Below are 23,342 nucleotides of genomic sequence, written 5' to 3'. Positions count from 1 at the left end.
TGGAATAGTTACTTTCATTTGTATTTGTTTCACTTTCTTGGCAAATCTTTTTTTAAAAATAATATTAAAAAAATTACTTATAAAATATTATATTTATAATATATTTGTTTAATATATTTTTTATATTTTCTTATCCCTATTTTCTCTCAGTTTAGCTATGCGGACGTGCCAGAGTTTTCAGTTTGAGATGGAGCTCCAGAGTTTTCGAGTCGACAAATGATCGTGGCTGTCTTTGGGTTTGGATTTTGGTTTTGGTTTTGGCTTGATATGCTCTATAAAAAGGATACTATACTATTTTTGGAAAAGGATAAGCTATTTAGATGAATATTATATGATATTAATTAAGTTATATTCAATTATTCCATTACAAGTTGTTTCTTCTTTGAGAAAAAGAAAGTTACTTTGGCAAAAATTATTTTAAATTGTAAGTTAGATTATAAAAACTAACAAATTTTAGATCTAAAATCTTATGAATATAACCTATAGCTTTTAGATAAAATAACAGAATCAATTATATAATTTTTTAAGGCTCTGAATCTCAGCTCTCACCTTAGAGTCTCTGTTTCATTAAAAGATGCTGTCTTAGTTTGGAAAGAACTCTTTTTTAAAACCTCATTACTTTTGTTCTGGAACAGTTTAAATTATATAATTCTAGGATCTAATGACTATAAACTATAGCTTTTATTTTAAAAAAGTATATAGCTTTTAAATTTTTGTTTTAAGACTTAAAATGAGGAAGAATTGCTCCTTCCTATGAAGAATTGCTTGAAAGAGTATCTAGACTTGTGCCTTTTTATTAAAAACTTGGCAATCTTGTTATTTTTTTCATTTCTGCTGTTGGTGGCACATCATTTGATTTTCGACAAGTTGTTGAGGCTATTTGCTGATTTGGCTGCTGCTGCTGTTGCTGCTTCAGTTGCTGCTGTTGCAGTTGCAGTTGCAGTTGCAATGACTGTTGCTGTTGCTGTTCCTGCTGTGGCTGCACAAATTGATTGGCTGCCTTGGAGTGGATTTTTTTGTTTCTTTTTTGAGGAGTAGGAGTAGGAGTAGGAGATGGCGGAGGAGGACCATGTCCAGGTCCATGTCCCATCTATCCAGTGACCATCCATCCTCTAGCTGTCGAATGTTGTTGTGGCCAATGTTGCTTGTGTTGCTTGTGTGTTGCTGGCGGCGTGAGGAAATGTTTGCATGGCTTTCATTAGTTTGGCCGTCAATGATTTCCATTGCAACCTCTCTCATCCTCATCCTCATCCTCATCCTTGTTGTGCTCATGTGCCCCATGTTGATGCCCCATGTTGCTGCCTGCCATCACACATGCAATTACATTGACAATTGCAATTGTTGTAATTGTAATTGTTGTTGGCACATCGTCAGCGTCTTGTCAAATTAATTTGACATCTCAACATGGTACCCCCCCCTAAAAAAACTCCCAAAAATTATCCTAAAACTAAGTAATATATAATTAGCTAACTTTAAGGTCTATAAGTCCTACTCCCTTCCAACTACCATCTTGGTAATTGGACATGCCTAAAAATGGACATCAGAAATCCCCACAAAAATAAACTAACTAAAAAAATATAAAACTTACAATAAAAATAGTAAAAAACCCTTTTAGAACCCCTATCACTTACCATTTCATCCAAACTCTTCAAGTCATTGGTGATTATCTGGGGCTGAGGTCCGTACATCAGCATGGGATTCTCGTCGGCATCGTCCTCGTTATCCGAGTCATCACTGTCGTCATACAGATCCGTTTCCACCGTAGTGGTGGTTATTGTCGTGGTTGTGGTGGTACTGCCACCAGAGTTAAGGGCCTCCGTCTGGGTGCCACTCTCCGAGGAGTTATTGGCCTTGATGTCGGCGGCTATTTCCCGATCGATTTGTCGCTCCATCTGGACCAACATGGGCGCCAGCATGCCTATTAAATATTTTATATTTATTTAATATATTATTTTAATTTATATTCTATCCTAAAACTCACCAAACTTGGCTCCTCTGCGGGCCACTTCCAGAAGACACAGAATCACATGCTTCTCATTCTTCCGCATAATCAAGTCATCTGTTTCAAACAGCAGGCACTCGATGATCTTTAGGCTTTTTCTGTTAAATAAAAAATGATATATAATTTATACAAAAAATAGTAATAAATAAGTACAGGTCTTTTATTTTATATTTAATTTACTTAAAGAAGTTTCTTGTCTAATAAAATATAGAAATTCTTGCTTGGGATTACCTCTCAAGTCTCTTAAAACTAAGAGCCTTAGCTCTCATTTGTTCTCTTGAATTTCAAAGAATAAACTTGAAACTTTGCATAAACACTATTAAAAGTATTATTCATTATATATTAAAGAATGAACAAAAATCGTCAACTATAAACTATAGCTTTCAAAGAACTAAACCTAAGGATTTGCTTTAAATTTCACATTTTTGGGAGTCAAAGTTAGAGGCTCTTTTCTACTCACTTTATAAAGAGTAATAAGAATCAAAAATTTATAAAAAACTATAAAAAAAATATATATTTAGCTATTCCATATATCAGAAAATAGTAAAAATATGCCTTACTCTTTTATTTCCTAATTTAAAGCCATAAACTTTCTGAAACACCTCCATAAACCCAACTCCCAGGTCTTATATTATATTAAATCTTAAAAATAAAACTCACCTGCACCAGGTTATAAAGTTGGAGACATTGTCGCGAGAGAAGAAGGTGCCACTCTTGGCCGCCGGAAGGTAGTGGACGTTTCCCAGTGCCAGGATCGGACCCGCTAACCCGGAGGTCATCGAGCGGGTCATCGATTTGTTCCGCGCCTGCCGACGCGCCAAATAGTCCTCAGCCGCCTGTCGCACATAATTTGCATGCTGAAAAAAATTAAAAAAAATTTGGATAAATATAAATAAGAAATAAGAATTATAGGAGACATTAGGAACGAGATGAGGCAGAAATATAATTTTCTAAAAAAGTCGCAAGACTGCCGGCGCGGCGCCCCAACGGGTGAAAGTCAAAAATACAAAAATACAAAAACTAGAAAAGCGATTTATTTTTAAGCAGCTAAAGAATTTAGCACGGCATTTTTTAGGCTGTTCACCTCCCCGCCCTCCTGCCTCCCAGCAATCCCCAATCGCCTTAATCTCTTGCCACATCATAGCTGCCGCCCATTTAGCAATTTGCAACTTGCAACTTGCAACCTGCAACACGCGCCGAACGATCAACGTCCCAGACCATACTTTGTTGCTGTTCTCCTTTTTTTCAGTCTATTTTTTTTTGAGTCTGAATATTTTAAGGATAATTGGGTTGATAAAAAAAAATTAGGAATTTAAGGTATTTCTAGGTTTTTAGATATTAATAAATTTCGAAAAACCATTTAAAAAGTTTGTGTTTATTAATTTATTATTGTAATTTATAAATTTTTAATGTAATTTTTTGCAAATGACTTTCTTTTTAAAGAACTTGCATTTCCTTAACTGTTTTAAATGCTTTTGGCCAGGTTAAGTGCCTCGTTTTGGCACATTTGACGTTTGGGATTATATCATCTGCAATTTGAGATCTCCAGGCCAAAATCCGAAGCCAAAAACCAAAACCAAGCGCCATTCAAGGCGAGGCGAGATGAAACAAAAGCTACAGAAAAAAATAATAATAATACGAAAAAAAATGATTAAAAAAGACAATAACAGGAACAGATATAGCCAAAGTTATAGCCATAGCTATATGGCGAACTGCAATCGTGGCCCGACGTGTCATGCATTTCCATTTTTCCAATTCGAATCTGAGTCCCAATTCCATATTCATTTATGCACACTTTGTTGTAATAATTTAATATTTAAACAATATTATTATATCTCTCTCGGCTCGGCATCGTGCAACGCCTCTCCTCTTCATCATTTTCTTTTTGTTTTTTTGTATTTTTATTTTATTTTTCTGACAAATGCTTTATTTGGTGTTTATTGTTTCACTTCACCATATTATACCCTAACCCCAAAAAAGGGCATCCCGCCGCAACGACAACAACGCTGATGACGCTCTGCTGACGTTTTTTTATCTCAAGGATGCACTTTTGGCCAGGAGGGGGAGTGGTTTAAGGGGGTATATTGAGGGGGTACTAATTGCGAATATTTATGCAAAAAAAGGTGTCTGATTCTTGGCGGAAATACATTTTTTACACATTTTTAAGCACGTATCTTATTGCATAATTACAGGTAATATTTTTTTTAGTTCAAAGAAGATGTAATAGCTTTAATAAATAACATTTAAAATAAATAATATATATTTTCCATTTGTTTTTCCATTTTTTAAACAATATATACAAATATCACTCATACGACACGTAAGCCTCTTAGTAATTAGATCTTTCCTTACAATTTCTTTAAAAAAAGTTTAAATCGTCTTTAAAATTTGTTTTTTTTACTCATTTGATGCAATTTAATTTAAAATATTTTGTTTTAAAAATTAATCAAACTTTTTTATTTGAGTATTTTAGATATTTATTCTCAAAAATGATAAAAAAATATATTTATATAATAACTGTAATTATTAAAAAATTTAAACAAATAAAAAAAAAAAATTCTTAACCAAACATTACGCATACGACACGTAACCCAAGTAGCGTATTATTAAATATTACTCATACGCCCTGTTTGGAGAGCATTTGAGAGTCGCACTTTAGCTATTTCCTTTTGTTTGTGCATCTTCTTCTTCCTTGCCTTGCCCCTCTTATTCTTCTTCTTCTGTAAGCTCTTATCATGCCGCCTGCAAGGTAAGCTGCAAATGCGGCTGCGACTGCGATTGTGACTGCGACTGCGACGCCCACAACACTTTTCGGCCGCCCAGAGGCGTCAAATGCATCTTCTCCATAAGCCCCCTCCCCTCTCAGCTACTAAAGCTTACTCTCATCTTCTTCTCTCTTGCGCTGCTGCCCACGAAGCTGCTTATGGGCCTTGGTTTCACTTTGGTTAATGGCAGCTCAGCGGCAGCGGCAGCGGCAGAAGCAGCAACAGCGGCAGCTTAGAACCGCAGCGAAGCGGAGCTTTTAAGTTGTTGATAGTGGAGGGAACAAGATTAGTGATGGAAGTTTTTATTAAATTATAATTTTATTAAGAATATATTTAAGAAGAAGTAAGATAAGTAGGAAAACAATTATTGCCTAAATATTTATTTTGCAAGACTGATCCTATTATTCTAAGCTTGGGTGCACTGTGACTGTGTTTGTTTATCTTCTGCTTCTTCCTTTTGAGCTTCTCCTTCTTCCTCTTCTGAATAATGTATTCAGAGTGGCTGGAATGGTGTGACAGAGATGGACTGACACATGCATATTTGATAATCGCGGTTGCGGCGGCAGAAGCCGGGGAGCATCTCGATGCAGCATCGCCTTTTCACTTTCGAAATTCGACAGTTTTTTTTTTTTTTTTAAAAAAAAAGGGGGGAGGGGGGGGAATAGGTGGGTGGAAGCGGATTGTCGTGGCAACGGTTATTATGACATCAAAAACTTTCTTGCATCAACAGAGCCAGAGCCAGAGCCAGAGCACGTGCCACTTGTTGTATTTGTATTTTGTTTCTTGTATTTGTTGTTATTGTTGTTTATGCTTGCTTTTCTTGATTTTGTTTTTGTTATTTTTGGATTTTTCTTGGGATGCCGATGAGGCAAGTGCAAGTGCAGGTTGCATTGATAAATCGATATTGGCTAACGGAATAAAATATCAACGGAAATCTAAAAAAAAAGATTTTTTTCTCTAGATTTCTTTTTTTTTAGTAATTAAATTTTTGTTTTAATAATTCTTTTTTACTTCTAAAATGATAGAAAATCTAAGACTTTGTTTAAAAAGAAACATTTTCAGTAATTTCAAACATTTTATAATAAAATTACGTATACGACATGTGGGATATTTTCTGGGGAAAGATATTCTAATATGGAAACTTTTTCAAGATTTTAACATTAGGATTTAATATAAGATATGAAATTTATGAGAATAATATTATAAAGATAATAAGCTTTTAAGATTAATTAATTAATAAACTTTTCTAAAAATAACGTATACGACATGTATGATTTTTTATTCAATAACATATTACAAATTAATACAAACTATGTATGAATTTCCGTCATTAAATAAATAAATCTTACAAATTCGTGTATAAAAAACTATACACTTATTATTCAAAATTTATTTTTAAAGAAATATAGATTTCTTTATAAATATAAGTGATTTATGAATAACAACCTACTTATATGCCCTTTCTTCTTTAAGATTTAAATACTTCCCCTAAGAATGCTACAAATTTTAAACACTTTTCGAAAAATTAAAGCAGTAACTAACCCAGTGCCCTGACATCCGCATCCACATCCGCATCCGCATCCGCCCCCTTAAGAGTCAAGTGTCGAAGCAATTAACATGACTTCAGACTCTTCTTCCGTCTCTTCTGTCTCTCTATTCCTTTTGCACTTCTTCTTTAGCGTCTTATCCATATGGTTTCTGAGCCGGAAAAGTGGGTCGACCTCTGACCCACCGCCCACACTGACCACGCCCCCCACCGCAACGCCCACAATCATATCACAAATACGTGACGATGAAGCGATGTAAGCATACAGGTAGAAAAGCCAAAGAAGAAAGCATTTCTCCGTCAAGGAAACGATGAGATTCACAAGAAGAAGAAGAAGAAGAGGAGGCTACAGAATAGAGATGGGAGTAGGCGAAAAAGGGGTAGAATATATTTAGAAAGGGGGAATAGAATATGACATTTTATTTTTACTTTTTTGCGTAGAATAAATTATTACATTCTTTAGAATTTTAAGCTATCCCCAGTGGGGATTCCCCACACCCCCCTTTTAGCAGCCACCCCTGTCTATGTGCGTGAAGGGGTTATAGACTCTCTCACTCACACACACACACAGAGGTGGTACAGGTACGAGCTCGGTTACGTTTGCCGTCACGTAATTAGCTTAGATTTTGCTCGTTTTTTTTCTGCTTTCTGCAAAATGTGTGTCAATATGGCGTTAATAACATTACATGACTACTAAAAGCAATTGCCCGGGGGGTGGGGGGAGGTGGTGGCACGGGGGTGGGGAAAGAAAAAAAGCATAAAAATAAACTGCAACTGTCGCATTATACCGTAACACCGGCGCGGTTCCGTAAGCGCGGGCGTCAACTGCGATCGAGGCAGCGGCAGCGGCAGAGGCAGAGGCGGCTCAGTCAACGGCAGTCAGTGCAAAAATAATTTTTTATTTATTTTTTTGCTTCCGCAAATGGCAAATTAAATAAAACAAAATTTAAAGCGAGCAGAAATAACAGCAGCCAGTCAAAAAATAATAAATAAAATGACATTGCAAAAAATCACAATAAAACAAAAATACAGTCAAAACTCATCAAGTGGATTTTGGTTTTTTTTTTTTTTTAAATCAAAACACAAATTGGACATTAATTGGCATTTATTATTTAAGTTTAATTTGGTTATGAAAGTTATGGAGGTTTGGTTGTTTGAAAAAAATAAGAAAAAAATTTTAAATAAAAGTTTCAAAAATAAATAATTATAAATTAAAAATGAAAACAAGAAAACTTCTCTTCAAATTTATATTTTTAAGAGTTTTTTAAAAGAGTATTCGAAATTATAAGCTTATAATGTTGATAAAGCAAGAACTAATTGAGAATTTTAAAGTCAAAAGTTTTGACTCAAAACTATAACTTTTTGTCACAAAAAATGTTGTTCTGACTTGAAAAATATAATTATATATAAAAAAATATACAAAAATTCTTATAAGATTATTATTTATTATATATTAAATTATATTAAAGTGTATAAGAAAGTTCATAAGACTATTATATTTCATAGAAATAATTTTTATAAATACTCCCAATAATAACAATAACTTTTCAGGAAGTCTCACTGTACCAGACAGTTGTTGATTTTTAAAATTACAAACAGATGCCGCCGCCTGGCTTATTTTGGCCATTTCGAAAAAAAAGTAACAAGAGAGGGAGTTGGCTAAGCGGATTTGCTGCCGTTTCGACTGATTTGTTGTTGTTGTTTTTTTTTGCCAATTGCTGATTGGCATCGATATTGGCCATAGAAGACAACCCCGAAATGCTGTACTGGAAGCTGTTCAATCAAAAAATCAACAATGAATAAAAATCAGCCAACTGTCCGGCATTCGGCATTCGGCATTCGTCTTGTGTCTTTTGTCTTTTGTGTTTTTTGGGTTTGGGGTTCAAGGTTCTATTGCTGGCAATGCGATGACTTCCTACCCACATATCAAATGTATAACTATAGATCTATGAATAATATCGCATATATGGCAATATGGCAATGATGGATCGATCGAATCTGCACAAAAAAACCGTAGAACAATGATCGATCTTTTTCCGTTTGCAACTCACCTGCTCTCGGAGGTCTTTTGATCTTTTTTTTTTTTTCAATTTTTTCTTTTTTTTATTTTTTTGACCGGCTAATAACGGTATTTCCATAATACCCATAGAAGGCGTTCTGGTTTTAAGTTTATTGCTCTGTGTGGGAAAAAACTTGAACCGACCCTGAAGAATCGAATCTCGAACAGAATCGATGACATCATTCAGAATAAATAATATTAAAAAAAATATATATATATATATAAATAAAAAAAAACAATGCCTTAAATAATTATTTAAGCCAAAAACAGAAATACACATTTCCGTCTGGCGTTTGTCAATTAAATTTAAAATTAACAAGTGTGTTTGTGGAAATTCGAGGAGAAGCAAAAAAAAAACCAATTAACCCAGTAAGGTGCTATTGTTTATTTATTATTTTTCCAGTTCAGTAATTTCATGGGAAACATATTTTTTCTTTAATTAAAAAAAAAGGAGAAATGCGAAAAAAACGTAAGGTTTTCACACATTTTTAAAGACATTTTTAAGATCAATTAAAGGCTTTAAGTTTTTTGGTTAATTAGCCATTAAATAAGGCAAATTAAAATTAAAAGTCTCCTTTTTTTAACTTACTGTTTGAAAATAAAATATGCAAATGAAAATACAATAAAAATTTACGATTCTAGGGCCAAAACTGGCTGTTAGATGGGCTGATATGGCCAAAAAGTGGCAGAATTCGATGCCAAAGCCCAAAAACTGAACCAAACTGAACTGGTTTTTTTCTTTTTTTTTTGCTTTTAGCCAAAGCCAAAGCGAATTTTGAATGTGGGTGAAGTTGTTAACAAAAAAAAAAAAATAAATAAAAATAAACAACACAAAAAGCAAACGCAATCGAGGTTAGACTTGGCTTAGATTCTCTTTACCAACTTGGCGCATATTTAGTTATAAACTTGAATTTAGTTTCTGGCCAAATTAGAGTCTATAACTAGAGAAAAGTGAGCCACAGAAAGAAAATAAATTTCTGCAATTTTTATTTCTATCTCTAGATCTTAATGTCATTTGTATTTCAAGAAGTTTCTTTTAAACACTATCCCAAAGATTAAAAAAATTATTTATAATATCTTTAGAATGTTTTGAAAATTTTGTTTCTTGTGTAGGACAACTGCCCCGTAAGATACAAAGATACAAAGTTGGCCAGATTCAGATGGATTTAGAGATACGGACTGGAAACCGACTTTTGACTCAGAACATGCCACAAATGTCGAGATCTGTTTGTCGCGCTTGTCCAATTTGTCCGATTTGGTGTGTTTCCTGTTTCCAATTGCCAAAAACCGAAAACCAAAAATTTACAAAAAAAGCAAAAAGATCTTTAAAAAGAAACTTAAACTTAAAAGTGAGATACACGAGAAAAGCATTAAGGTTTTTGGTTTTTGTTTGTCAATGATTTTTTGGCCTTATTTTGAAAGGGGGTTGGAGGCACTAAGACTTAAGATCCAGAAAGTTTAAAGTCTTTAAATTATAAGTTGATTTTTTTAAGAAAAAACATTATTATGTGACTTAGCTCCTTGATAACATCACGATTATTGTTTCGTCATCCGTTGCATTGCCAAAAAAAGACATTCTTTTCAAAGCGAAATGATCTTGATCCTCATCTTTATTATTATTTTTCTACTGGATTTCCTCACGATCTTGAAATGCTTCCGTTTGTATTTCCAATTGTGATCCTTATCGGCCCAAAAGTGAGTCATCCGCTGGCGTCTCGCGTTTTCTCCAAACGGATCACGGATCATGGATCACGAAAAAAAACTAAATAGAGATAATACCCAAAAAGGGGGGTAGTACTGTGGATCGTGCAAATTGCCTGGCCATGCCGGTCTCTTTAGCCATTTGTCCACTTTTGGCCATTTTTTTTTTTCTATCTCGGTGTCTCGGTGTGTGTGCAAATACGGAACATATGTAAATATTAATTTTATTAAGCAAACGTGACTGCAAGATCTCACAGCGACTTGGCTTAAAACACATTGACATTACTGACACGACAACCCACACACAACAAAAAGACACTACAAACATATAAATATAAAAAAAAATATTTGCTAAGCGGCCTTTCAATATTTGCGAGGTTTCAAAAAAGTTTTTTTTGGAAAAAAAAAAGAAGTATTTTTGCGGCCATCACTCACGCACCAGATGTGCGTGGGAATTTTCCACAAAAGGGGGTGGCATTTCAAGGAGTTGGGTGGCTTTTTTTCCAGCGGCCTTGTCTTTTGAAGTGCAAGTCCGACATCCATCAACTGTACGTGCCGGTTTATCTTAATTTCTCAGCTTAATTGTTTTGGTAAAAGCCTGGACATGGACAAGTAAAGGTTTATCAAGTAAAATTTCAAAAATAAATATTAAAAACAAACCGTATAATTTTCACAACTTCCTTAATGTATTAGCTCCTATTTTGTCAAACTAAAAATTGCCCCACATGACTCAGACACACAGAAAAAAAGTGAAGAAACAAAAAGAGTATAGATTGTTGCACCGATTGTTGCCTTTTGTGGCACCTCCCCGCCTCCTGACCTTTACCAAATCGATTTCTAAATTTAGAAGACCGATCGTGTGTGAGTTTGTCACGATGTTTATATACCCTTGCTAAAGGTATTATAATTTATTTTTAACAACGGATAAAAATTTAAGTTTTCAAACTATTCTTTTACGCGCCAGCCCTGGATCAGTGTTGAAAACAGTACTGAAAGTCTTACATTGGAAAGTTGAGCTTGCTCTCCCTTTCACTTTTCCTTGGCTGATCCTGCGTTCTCTCTCTTAACATTCTTCTTCTTTCTGTTTACTTCTTAGTGCGTAAATATGTTTTTTTCATATTTTGGTTTATAAAATAATGATTTATAAGTTAATTAATAAAGAAAAACTAAACTTATTTTCTAAAGATAATGTTTGTTATAAAAATATCATCAATTGCTTTAAAATAGGTAAACTACAAGTGTTTTCGAGTTTTTGGGATCAACATCCTGTAAGCAACTACTTAATTACAACCTCACATATTTTTATACCCAAATTTTTATTTTCATGGAGTTTTTAAGTATAATTCATAAATGAGCTGCAGCCTGCAGAAGTCTCCCCCTTAAACTTAACGGCCCGTTAAGTTATGAAAACAAGAACGTAACGTAATACAAAATGACGTAAGACTATGTAATTCATCCTCTAATTACATAATACAATGGCAGGTAAGATTAATTATAATTTATTATTCTAAAAGCAATCTTAAGAGTATTTAATCAATAGCTATTTGCCTCAAAACTTCCCTGATTTGTTGAAATAGCTTTTCTCGTTTTTATTTTTTCCTACCATCCCTAGAATGGTAATTTGCAAGTTGACTTGAAAAGCACTCCACGGGCCACAAACCAAAATCAACTCACACCCCAAACATCTCAAATTAGTCAGCGACACTCCATAAATCAGGCACACTCCTAGACAAGAGCCGAAACAATAGAGGTGGGTCTTAACCCAGGTACCCCATGTACTCCATGAACTCCATGTGTCCTCAGTATCCCCAGTGCTCATGTCCAGATACAGTGTCCAGTGTCCAGTGTCCCATGTCCAGTGTCCAGTTCCACTTGGGACAGCTGCCAAAGTCTTGGAGTCCGAGCGATTAGCATACAATTTGTGGGGGGCTTGCACTCGCGGCCATAAATAATAATCGCTTGCGGTTTTGGCTCAAAGGCCAGTGCTGCCAAATAGGGCCAAGTTTATAAAAACTAGCAGTCTAGTCATGATTGAAAATTATGGTGATTTTTTATTTATTTAAAAATAAATGTTTAAAAGATGACTAGCAAATAAATATTTCCATAAAATGTTTATAAATATCCCACGTATTTTAAATAAAATGTCCTAATATTTATAAATATCGATAAAATCGGTAAATATCGATAAGTTCTAGGAGATCTCAAGATATTCCTAGACATCCCAACACTATACTGTAGAATATAGCCTAAAACTCCACTATAGCCCCCTTTTAGCCTTAAAAACACTTTAAAAACTGACCATAAAATGGCCAAAATCCCAGCACAGCCATCACAGTTTGGCAGTTTGGGAGTTCGGTTCCCGTTGTCGGTACAAATTGCACCGTTAATAAAGTCAAAATCGGATTAGACACGGCCTGCCGCCCCCTTTTTTTTCCACCCATACCTATATACAATATATCTATTTTTTCTGCACATAAAACTCAGCTGCAAGCCACCTGTGTTGAACCGATATCGGAAGGCGATATAGGCGATATATATATATTTATGTATTAAAGTGTAGACACCCCCCCCTTTTTGCACTCCAATCAGCCGGTTGAAGTTGAAATCAAATGGCCAACACAATAAATTCAGCTCTAATGAATTTTGATTCATTTCCATTTGCTTTTGGCGCAAACAACTAAATAAAAATATTGACCCATATATGTCACATTCGGACGGTAGGCGATCGAATAGCCGATCGAGTTTGAAAATCAAAACGATTCGAGTTCGAATCCCAAGATCTTGTCGAATATTTTTTCCGTCCCGCTGTTAAGGTTGTTTATTGGAATTACCATGGCTGATCAATTGCAAACAATTTATATCATACATCACAGATTTTGTACGACTAATGAGGATATACATTTATAATAAAATGTCATGTTTTTTCGCCAAAAGGCTTTTCGGAAATTCCAGGCTGTGTTTGCGGGCTTTCATGATTTGAATTTGTAAATGTTCTTGATTTTATTTGTTTTCCGTATGGGCAGTTAAAGTGACACTTGCATTTCGTCACGTCCTCGCTCTGAATGCACAACTTTCTTCTGTGGACGTGCATTCTTCAGTCTTCAGGCCTTCAGTCTTCGTTCTTAATTTTTTCCAATTCCAGAAACGTAATCGAAATGAAATTTATTGGGTTTATTGGCTCTGTTATGGATTCAAGCGAGTTGTGGTTGAAGTATGTGATTTTTTGAAGAATATTAATTAAGCAAGCTAAGCTTTTCTTTAAAATTTAATTGCAAAGTTTTTCTTAAAGTTCAATTTTCTAGAGATGAGCTACGTATGTTTAGATCTCTTACGTGGTTAGGGATGAGCCTAGTCGGCTAATCGATAACAATTAGCGATTGCGATTGGCACGCTGGCGAAGCTTATTCCTCCTAGCTTTGGCGCCGCGTCCACCCCTCTTTCCAGTCCTGCGACCATTCGCGCCACTCTTCTTGTGTTTGCCCTTCCCGGACTTGGCCGCCTTTCCAAGGGCCCCGCGCACGGCAGCTCCATTTCCGGCGAACCTATTGGACTTGGCCCACTCCTTGAGCCGGGGATCGACGTACTGGTTGGACTCCTCCAGGATCTTGGCCAGCGGCTTAGCGTGTTTCTCGTTCTCGACGGTGAAGAAGCTAATGGCCTCGCAGCCGTCGGACAGGGAGCAGCCCGTTCGAGCTAATCTCTGGACATAGCCGTCGATGGAGCTGGGGAAGTCGTAGTTGATCACATAGCGTATGCCGGGCACCTCCAGGCCGCGGGATGTCAGGTCCGTGGCCACGATAATGTTGTAGACGCCGTCACGGAAGTCCTGGATGACGTCGTCGCGCTCCGCCTGAGTGCGTCCGCCGTGGATGCCGTCGCACGGCACATACTCCTGGATGAAGGACACTAGCTCGTCCACGCGACGCTTGCGCTCCGCATACACCACCACCTTCCCGGGATCGTTGCTGGAATCATAGATCTCTGTGAGCTCCTTCTTCAGCTGATCCCGTTTGTCCTCCTCATCCAGTATCCTGACTCGTTGACGGGTGTGGATCTTGTAGTTGGAGTTGACAGTGGGACCGACACGAACCAGGGTATAATCCCCGAGGAACTTCCGGGCCATACGCTCCTGCCCGCGGGACCACGTCGTGGAGGCGAGTATCAGTTGGGCAATTCTGGGCAACTGGCGGAAGATGCGACTCAGCTGGCCCTCCAGACCCATCTCCAGCATCCGATCGGTGCTGTCGACGACCATGAAGGAGCAACGCTGCAGTCCGTAGGCCAGATCCGAGCCAGACTCGGCCAGGATGTCAAGGAGGCGCCCGGGAGTGGCGATCACCAGTTCGCAGCTGGAACGGAAGGATGTCACCTGCATCTGGCGCGGACCCATGCCGCACAGGCAAAGGCTGCGCAAGTTGCGACGCACAGTGTAGACCTGGGCCTCTTTGTGGACCTCGACGGCGGCATCCCGGGTGGCCACCAGGACGAGAACTATCGGACCAACAGCCTTGTGGCCGACGGGCTTGCGGGACATGATGTGATCGATGGCTGGCAGCAAGTAGGCCAGAGTTTTGCCCGTGCCGGAGGGCGAGATGATGGCCAGGTTTATGCCGGCCAGGGCGACTGGCCAACCCTGGGCCTGTATCGGAGTCGGTTCCGTGAAGGTCTGCAGCTGCAGTTCCTGTACGATGGTCTCGCTCAGGCCCGAAAACTGAAACGAAGTCACCGGCTTGGGTATCGGCCTGGGATCGTTACTGCCCACGGATATCTCGTGCTTGTTGCGATAGTCCTCCGCCTGGTTGTTGGCCTTCTCGGCGGCGGTCAGACGCTGACTCTTGGGCTCCATTTTCCAGGGATTTGAAAGGTTGCGGACGGAACTGGTGGTCTTTTCCGCTTGGTTATTGGTTACAAACCAGGTCTTATTCTCGCGACTGCTGCTGCGACTGGAGGACTCGTTGGAGAGCTTCGACTTGGCCGGAGAACTGCGCCAGGGACTGCCGATACGGACGACGGTGCTGCGAAGGGTGCTGCGGGAGGTGCACGGATCCCGGGTGCAGCTACGACTACGCCTACGTCTGGGACTGCGGCTACGACTACGACAATGGGATGCATCCCGAGAAGTCTCCGAACTCTGGCTGGCACTCCTCTTCCAGGACTTCGCCCAGTTGCTTGAGCTTCTTGCGGCGAAGAAGCTATTGCGGCCTTTCTTGCCAATCTTGCCAGCACCCCGGCTGGTCGACGGCTCCTCCTCGCTCTCCTCGCTACTGGACGAGCTGGTCTCCTTGATCACGATCCGTCTATTGGACATGGCTTTCTGCAGCAGCAGTTTCTTGGATAGATTGGTGCTGCTGGCACTGCTTTTGACGCTGCTGGTGGTGCGAGTGGTGGTGGTGCTGCTGCTGCGACTGACGCTGCTTTTCTGCTCCTGCTTGGTCTCCTCGGAAGCCCTCATCTTATCTCTCCAATGAGGGCTTCTACTTCTGCAGCGACTCTTGGAACTGGACGAGCTACGGCTCCTAACAACCATATTTGAAGGTTTCAAAAAAATCCTTTAAAAAAATTGTTAAAAAAAGGGAATTCTTAAAAGTTGGCTGAAATTGAAAAGAAAATAACCCCCTTTGAACGCACCTGCGACTACTACCCATGCTTTTCGCAGATTTGGATTTAAAAGTACACTCGCGTCTGTCGGCATTGGAACTCGATTCCGACTCGGAATCAGACTGCGAGCCTGAAGGGCTCCCCTTACTAGAACTGGCCGACGGACACCAACTGGACACTGAGACCCGGCGCACAATCGCCAAATTTCCGGGCATCTGGTCCAGTGGCGGAGTAAGGGACCTAAGCTGCACCGCATTCAGGTTAACATCTTCGCTCCTGGAACGTGCTCGGCGCATCTCCCGCTCCCTTTGCTTTTCGCGATTTTTTACTTCGTCGGGCTCATTGCGCGGATTCTTCGACTTTAGCTGAGAACGGCTACTCTTCTGGTGCTTTTCACGACGGTTACCCATTTTTTTTACAATTTTTTTAAGTTTTTTCCCTTTTTTTTTTGATTTTCTGCCAAGTTTTCACTTTTTAGACCTTTTCGCTTTGAGGAAAAATTTTCAAGTAATCTGACAGAAAGCCAAGTGACAGCTGCTTGACAAGTCAGTGTTGGAAAACGGTTTGTTTTTGGGGAGCAAACACACAGCTGGGGGAGCTGGTATTATTTTGGCTTTAAAGACAATTAGGATTGTTGCCAATCGAATGTTAGGGCCTTAATCATTATCAGCATAGCTTTCTGTTATCTCTAGATATTTAGACCGACTTTGTTTGTGTGTTTCGTTCAATTAGAAGCATATGCGGGCTTTTTATCAAATTCAATTAGCCGAACGGAACGGGAAACACTCGGCAACAAAGTTGCTCTCAAGAAATGCCGCCAAGAAATGTATAATTTTGTGCAGTTTCTCTCCATCCCTCCATCAACTGTATAGAGTTCTAACTATAGAAAATCCGTATAATTAACTAGATAAATTGGCAAGCAATTGGCTGTACAGATCGTTAAGACAATTCGCTAATGATCGCCAGACAGCTAACGATCTCCTTTGGCTAATTGGCCACCCCTTTAGCTGTGCTTCTTTGGTTTTTTTTTTTGAAACGGCCATCAAGTCATAATTGCCATACATATTTTTTTTTTTTGCAAAAAACCATGATGAAGACATCAACAGTTCTGCCGCCCACCCTCTCGAGAATCTCTGGGCTATTTAAAAAGATTTGTTTTGGTTGCAACATCTCGTTTTTATTTCGCCGATTTTTGAAGGAGTTTCAATTAAAGTTCCATTAACGCTTCGCAACGCATACAATTATCAAAAAATTATATTTATGCGCTTATGACATTTCCGGCAGTATATTTTCTTAAATTTTTGTTGCATTTGTTGCAAAATTTATGCCCGTGTCTGAGTCATTTCATTTATTTCGAGACAGCGCAGACAGAAGATCAAAGCGACTTCATGATCATGCTGCACGCATATCCATCACCATATCGAGTACGGATCCGAGGAGTACGACTGACTGCCCGGACCGGCCCGGCCCGGGGCGGAGTTTTTTTTTCCTGTTTTTTTCCGAAAAAATATTTGGCGGCCTGGGAGGCAGAGTCTGGGAGGGGCTAGGTGTTCCACTGTACAGGTGAGGCAGCGCTGTGTGTGGCTACAGTGGTACAGCAGTACTTTCTCACCATAATCACAGTACTTGTTTAAGAAAAGTTTTGAAATATAAATATCCGGTACTTGGGAAACAAAAGTTTTATTTTGGGAGCATCTTAAGAGGACTTAAGGGTCTTTTAACAATAATAATAATCTAAAAGATCTATTATAATAGGTTTCATTTAACTATAAACTATAAAAAGCCATTATTTTGGAGTGATTTTTGGTATTTTTTTGTGGCCATAATCCTACGACTCATGGTATTAATCAACACTTGGAGAACCCAGTGGAGTTCCAATGTGCTTTGGGGCCACAAAACTAAGTTGGCTTTGGATTCTGTGGCAAAGAAACAAAAAAAATAAGAAGGCGGCGGCATCAACAACTCTGAATGCAACTGCAACTGCAACAGCAATTGCAACAACAATGCGGAGACGCAGCAGGAGATCTTGTTGCCGATACGAAACCAAAAAAGCCAAAACAAAACGCAAAAAGCAAAAAAGCAAAAAAAAAAGGCAAAAAAACCACCAACAGCAGCAGCCAGCCAGCAACAACAAGTCAAGACAAATTGTCTACGGGTTGAGGTCTTGCTATTGGCCTCCAGCGTGACGATGTCGGGTGCTACTGGCGCCACTAAAAGCAACAACAAAACCAACTAACAGCCAAACAAAACAACAAAAAACAAAAAAAAAGAGGGCCAAGACACTCAGGTAAGGTGAGGAGGCGTGGCCAAAAGGGGGAGGACTGCGGTTATGGCACATGCCATCCGACCAAACAACAATCTGGCCAAAAGCAAAGAGCAGCGACAAGAATTAGTTGTTCTCGGGAATTGAAATGAGAAATGTGTAATAAAATAAAATAAGTTTTAGTATTAAGAATAATAGGAATAAGAATATTAAATTTTACATTTAATATTTAATTTTTAAAGAATTTGTAAAGGTCTAGCAGCTAAAATTTATTAAAAGCGAGGAGAAGGGCTCTACTTTTAAGATAGAGCTTTTAATGTCTAGTCTTGAAGGTTTTTTTGCTTTTTAACTATTTTTAAGTATTAACATTTAAATCTAAAATTAAGAATACCATTCTTCCAAAATAGTGTTGAATATAAATTTAACATTAATATTTTAAAGAATTTTTATAGATTTTCCAGCTAAACTTTATGAGAAGCGAGGAGGAGGGCTCTACTTTTAGGATAACGCTTGTAATGTCTAAATATCTAAAAATTAAAAATTGAATACAATTCTTCCCAAATATTTTTAAATATAGTTTCAGTATTAAATTATAAATTTAACATTGTTTTCATAGAACTTTTAGACGTCTTCTAGATAGATTTTGTGAGAAGCGAGGATATGGGCTTGTATCAAAGTATTTTTAGGGGGGGCACTAGTATTTCCATTTAAAAATGAACAACTAATACTATTTACTTTTTGGAATGCTCATAATAACAAGTAACATTTATTTCATAACAAGATACAGGATATACAGATTACGGGACATCTTTCAATTTTTGCTCATTGGCGTAAAGCATATTGAGGACCTCTGAGGCTGCGGTATTTGCAATATGCTTGCATGAAAACTTGATTCTCCTTAGTTTATTGCAATAGTTGTTATTGTCCTTGACGCAGACATCGTACTTTGCCTTGGTATCCAAGAACTCTTGACCCAGTAGGGCAATCTTTTCCTTCCAGTGTTCGGCTGTGGCTTCCTCTTCGGTTTCGGTTTCAGGAATTCGGAACAAGGCATAACGATAACGACCATCAGACTCATCCGACGTCCATGAGTGTGAAGATACATTCTCGGATTCTTCCTGGGTTGCTCCTTGGGTTTCTTCCGGGGTCTCTTTTGGGGTCTCTTCCGGGGTCTCTTCTGGGGTCTCTTCCGGGGTCTCTTCCTGGCTTTCTTCCTGGGTTTCTTCCTGCGATTCTTTCTGAGATACTTGCTGGACTTCTTTCTCTGTTTCTGACAGGAATACTTCCTGTGCTTCTGACTGGGATAGTTCCTGGGCTTCTGACTGGGTTACTTCCTGGGCTACAAGACCTTCTACCTCTTCCTCATCGTCCTCATCTGATTCGAAATCAAACTTTCGAGCTTGATCAAATCTATTTTCACGATCGCATTTCGAATGCTTCTGGCGATACTCAAGGAACTTTGATTTCTTCAGTGGCGTAGTGTTTTGGGTGCCGGTCGGCCTGAAGCATCTGGACAAATTAATTGTAATGTTTGACTTGAAAGGGTTGTTCATATCGAGCGGCTCGCCCTCAGTCTCCGCATTCAGCTCTCGGAAGAACTTGAACAGCCCTGCAACACTCAGAGATAGGTGATCGTTGGTGAACTCGTGCTTCTTTGAACTCATTCGGACACGTTTGGGGATTTTACGAGCAATACGATGTTGGATCACGGGTCTAATCTTCTTGATCTTCTTCCTGACGGACTGGTCGGTGTCTGTGGATCTCTTTCTCTTGGAAGCGCTGCTAGAAGCCGAGCTATGAGAAGTCCTGGAACCTATGTTGGACCGGACTGGACTTTGGCTAGTTGGAATATCCAGAGAATTCCTCTTCCGCTCCAGATCAACAGCAGATTCATTCGCTTGTGTATTGTACATTTTTGGTTCCTTGTAAATGGAAGCCTTCTCCATTCGAATCTTACGGGTGAGATTCTTATGAACATCCTGAGAAACATCATTCGTCGCCAGGAACTGGTATCTCAACAAGACTTTAGACACCTTCCTCCATATGTACTCTATATGGACGGGAAGATCAACTATTTCCAGAGTACAATGGTTTACGTCTTCCACTTCCCGAATCGACGCCCAAATGGACTCCATTTCTGTTACAAAGTGTTCTGATTTCTCGCTGGTATGAGATCTTGCTTCATTTTCATCTTGTGGCACTGAAAGTTTATCAATTCTCTTCATTATTTGATTGATTTTTTCCTCGACAACTGATCTTGTTTCGGAAGCAATTGAAGACTCGTACTGCGTCTCTTCCGGTGAGTTTTGAGATTCTATCTCAAAGAGATACGTCTTTCTATTATCTACCTTGATATATGTTATATTGGATGCAGTTTCTTCTGTGGCTGCTGTACAATTCTCTGAAGCACGTTCAAGCTCGAGAGCCTCGCTATTATTGGAATATTTTCCACCATTCGAGGACCTAATTGGCAGATCATCCCATGCTGGGGCCTTGCCTTCATCTTCTGCTGAAGAATGCATGACATCTTCTGAAGATTTCAAAGGCTGATCATCTTCTGGCATCTCTGCAGCAATGGTTCGACCTCTGTTCTTGACATACTTCGAACAAGTTGGCTTTTCACCGTCATCCACTATGTATTTTTGTGGCGATTTTAAATCTTTGATTGGAAATATGAAATCTTGATCGTTAAAATAATGCTCTTCAGTTTGGTCGCAAGCACTACGTGTGGTAATTTCAGGTTCTTTGATCTTTTTAGTATTTTTACCCACGGGAGTCCTGAAATCTTGATCCACGAAATAATGTTCTTCAGTCTGTTCACAAGAATTGCGTTTCGTAGTTACAGGTTCCTTCTGATCCTTGGAAGTATCCTCAAAAAATAATTCTTCAGTTTGGCCAGCAGCGCTACGGGTTGAAATTTTAGAGACATTCTTTTTGATATTCTTGGCCTTCAAAGTATCTTTCTGAACAGCGACTGGTTTCGTAGCCATAGAGTTCTCCTTCTTCTTGGACCGGGAAGTATCTTTTGTATCCCATGGCACAAAAAAGTATATACCAGGTTTGGTTTCTTGCGGCGGCGCCGGCGGGTCTATGGGTTCCACACTTTCCTGTGCCCATTGCAATAAACGAGATTTGTACTTCCTAATTTTGGTATCTTTAGGTCCTTTCTGAGGTGTTGGCTTCGTATCTTGAGGTCCTTTCGGCGGTGTTGGCTTTGTATCTTGAGGTCCTTTCTGAGGTATTAGCTTGGTATCTTGAGGTTCTTTTGGAGGTGTAGGCTTTGTATCTCGAGGTGCTTTCTGAGGTATTAGCTTGGTACCTTGAGGTTCTTTACGAAGTATTGGCTTGGTATCTAGAGGTTCCTTGTGAGCTATTGGCTTGGTATATTCAGGTCCTTTCTGAGGTGTCCGCTTTTTAAACAAAAGGGTGGTGGCACTGCTGGAAGGCTCTGTACATTCCTTCACATCGGAGAGATATGGCGATGTAATTTTTAACCTCTTGCGTAGATTATAGCTTCGAAAACTACGGACTTCGTCGTCAGTTAGCAGAGGAGTGAAGTCTTTGTCTGGGGCACTGCGACATTTTATAGAGGATTCCTTTTTGAGCAAAGGGACTTCCTCATCACTCTCCTCAGGTTCTAATTTGGGGGGGTCCTTTTCCACAGTTACACTACCTACCGGCGACAGGATACGACAGGGACTATCCTTGCGATGATCATCGTCACATTTATAGGGCGGAGAATCACACACATCCACTACGGGTTCCACTACGGGTTCCACTACGGGTTCCACTACGGGTTCCACTACGGGTTCCACTACGGGTTCCACTACGGGTTCCACTACGGGTTCCACTACGGGTTCCACTACGGGTTCCACTACGGGTTCCACTACGGGTTCCACTACGGGTTCCACTACGGGTTCCACTACAGGTTCCACTACAGGTTCCACTACAGGTTCCACTATGGGTTCCACTATGGGTTCCACTATGGGTTCCACTATGGGTTCCACTATGGGTTCCACTATGGGTTCCACTATGGGTTCCACTACGGATTCCACTACGGGTTCCACTACGGGTTTCAATACGGGTTTCAATACGGGTTTCAATACGGGTTTCAATACGGGTTTCAATACGGGTTTCAATACGGGCCCCACTACGGGCTCCACTACGGGTTCCACTACGGGTTTCAATACGGGTTTCAATACGGGTTTCAATACGGGTTTCAATACGGGTTTCAATACGGGTTTCAATACGGGCTCCACTACGGGCTCCACTACGGGCTCCACTACGGGTTCCACTACGGGTTCCACTACGGGTTCCACTACGGGTTCCACTACGGGTTCCACTACGGGTTCCACTACGGGTTCCACTACGGGTTCCACTACGGGTTTCAATACGGGTTTCAATACGGGTTTCAATACGGGTTTCAATACGGGTTTCAATACGGGTTTCAATACGGGTTTCAATACGGGTTTCAATACGGGCTCCACTACGGGCTCCACTACTAGTTCCACCACGGGTTCCACCACGGGTTCCACCACGGGTTCCACCAAGGGTTCCACCAAGGGTTCCACCAAGGGTTCCACTACAGGTTCCACTACAGGTTCCACTACAGGTTTCAATACAGGCTTCAATACTGGCTTCAATACAGGTTTCACTACGGGTTCCAATACGGGTTTCAATACGGGTTTCAATACGGGCTCCACTACGGGCTCCACTACGGGCTCCACTACGGGCTCCACTACGGGTTCCACTACGGGTTCCACTACGGGTTCCACTACGGGTTCCACTACGGGTTCCACTACGGGTTCCACTACGGGTTCCACTACAGGTTCCACTACAGGTTCCACTACAGGTTCCAATACAGGTTTCAATACGGGTTTCAATACGGGTTCCACTACGGGTTTCAATACGGGTTCCAATACGGGTTTCAATACGGGTTTCAATACGGGTTTCAATACGGGCTCCACTACTAGTTCCACCACGGGTTTTACCAAGGGTTCCACTACAGGCTCCACTACAGGTTCCACTATAGGTTCCACAACAGGTTCCATTACAGGTTCCATTACAGGTTCCACTACGGGTTCCACTACGGGTTCCACTACAGGTTCCACTACGGGATTCTCTATAGGTTCCTCTACAGGTTCCACTACAGGTTCCACTACAGGTTCCACTAAGGGTTCCACTACATTTCTCTCATTAGATTCCAAATAGGTAGGGCTAGGACATTCCTGGCTTGGAGGCCGTTCGCTCTGTTTTGGTATTTTCGGAGAATGGGTTCTTTCCGATCCCGAGCATTCAGGCTCACTCTTATTATGACTTATCGGTTTGTAAGGAAGAGCTATGGGTTTCCGACGACATTTCAGAGTGCGACCGCATCTGCAGGCCTTTGGAAATCATTAAAACGGGGA

General features: G+C 39.8%; 2 protein-coding genes across 7 annotated transcripts in view; both read right to left on the bottom strand.

Moving 5' to 3' along the window:
• The window catches only part of LOC6504933 (GAS2-like protein pickled eggs), a 70,877-nt gene that overhangs the window by 6,325 nt on the left and 41,210 nt on the right, over positions 1-23,342 (bottom strand). For 3 of the 6 annotated variants that reach the window (XM_014904386.3, XM_044716779.1, XM_001966575.4), the window contains 3 exons: positions 2,663-2,859; positions 1,982-2,100; positions 1,632-1,918 (listed from right to left, as the gene is read on the bottom strand). In XM_014904386.3, the coding sequence (XP_014759872.1) occupies positions 1,632-1,918; positions 1,982-2,100; positions 2,663-2,859 (603 nt within the window). Of the gene's footprint in view, positions 1-1,631; positions 1,919-1,981; positions 2,101-2,662; positions 2,860-18,664; positions 23,319-23,342 lie in introns of those variants that run through there. The other 3 variants (XM_044716776.1, XM_044716778.1, XM_044716777.1) reach the window with 1 other exon arrangement.
• Positions 12,483-17,926, bottom strand: LOC26514920 (ATP-dependent RNA helicase DBP2). The gene is made up of 2 exons (XM_032453426.2): positions 15,702-17,926; positions 12,483-15,622 (listed from the first exon to the last, which is right to left on the bottom strand). The coding sequence occupies exons 1-2, from the start codon at positions 16,079-16,081 to the stop codon at positions 13,444-13,446; spliced, it is 2,559 nt and encodes an 852-aa protein (XP_032309317.1). The 5' UTR covers positions 16,082-17,926; the 3' UTR covers positions 12,483-13,443.

Source organism: Drosophila ananassae, chromosome XL, assembly GCF_017639315.1.
Source record: "Drosophila ananassae strain 14024-0371.13 chromosome XL, ASM1763931v2, whole genome shotgun sequence".
NCBI classification, from domain to species: Eukaryota; Metazoa; Arthropoda; class Insecta; order Diptera; family Drosophilidae; genus Drosophila; species Drosophila ananassae.
The sequence above is the reverse complement of the archived record's forward strand: the minus strand, read 5'-3'. Positions and strand labels throughout refer to the sequence as shown.

Bases quoted from the DNA above. Each gene is read 5' to 3' on its own strand.
- LOC26514920 (XM_032453426.2), bottom strand. From the start codon at position 16,081: ATGGGTAACCGTCGTGAAAAGCACCAGAAGAGTAGCCGTTCTCAGCTA. The intron at 15,623-15,701 runs GTGCGTTCAAAG...ATTTTTTTAAAG, and splicing joins AGCATGGGTAGTAGTCGCAG to GATTTTTTTGAAACCTTCAA.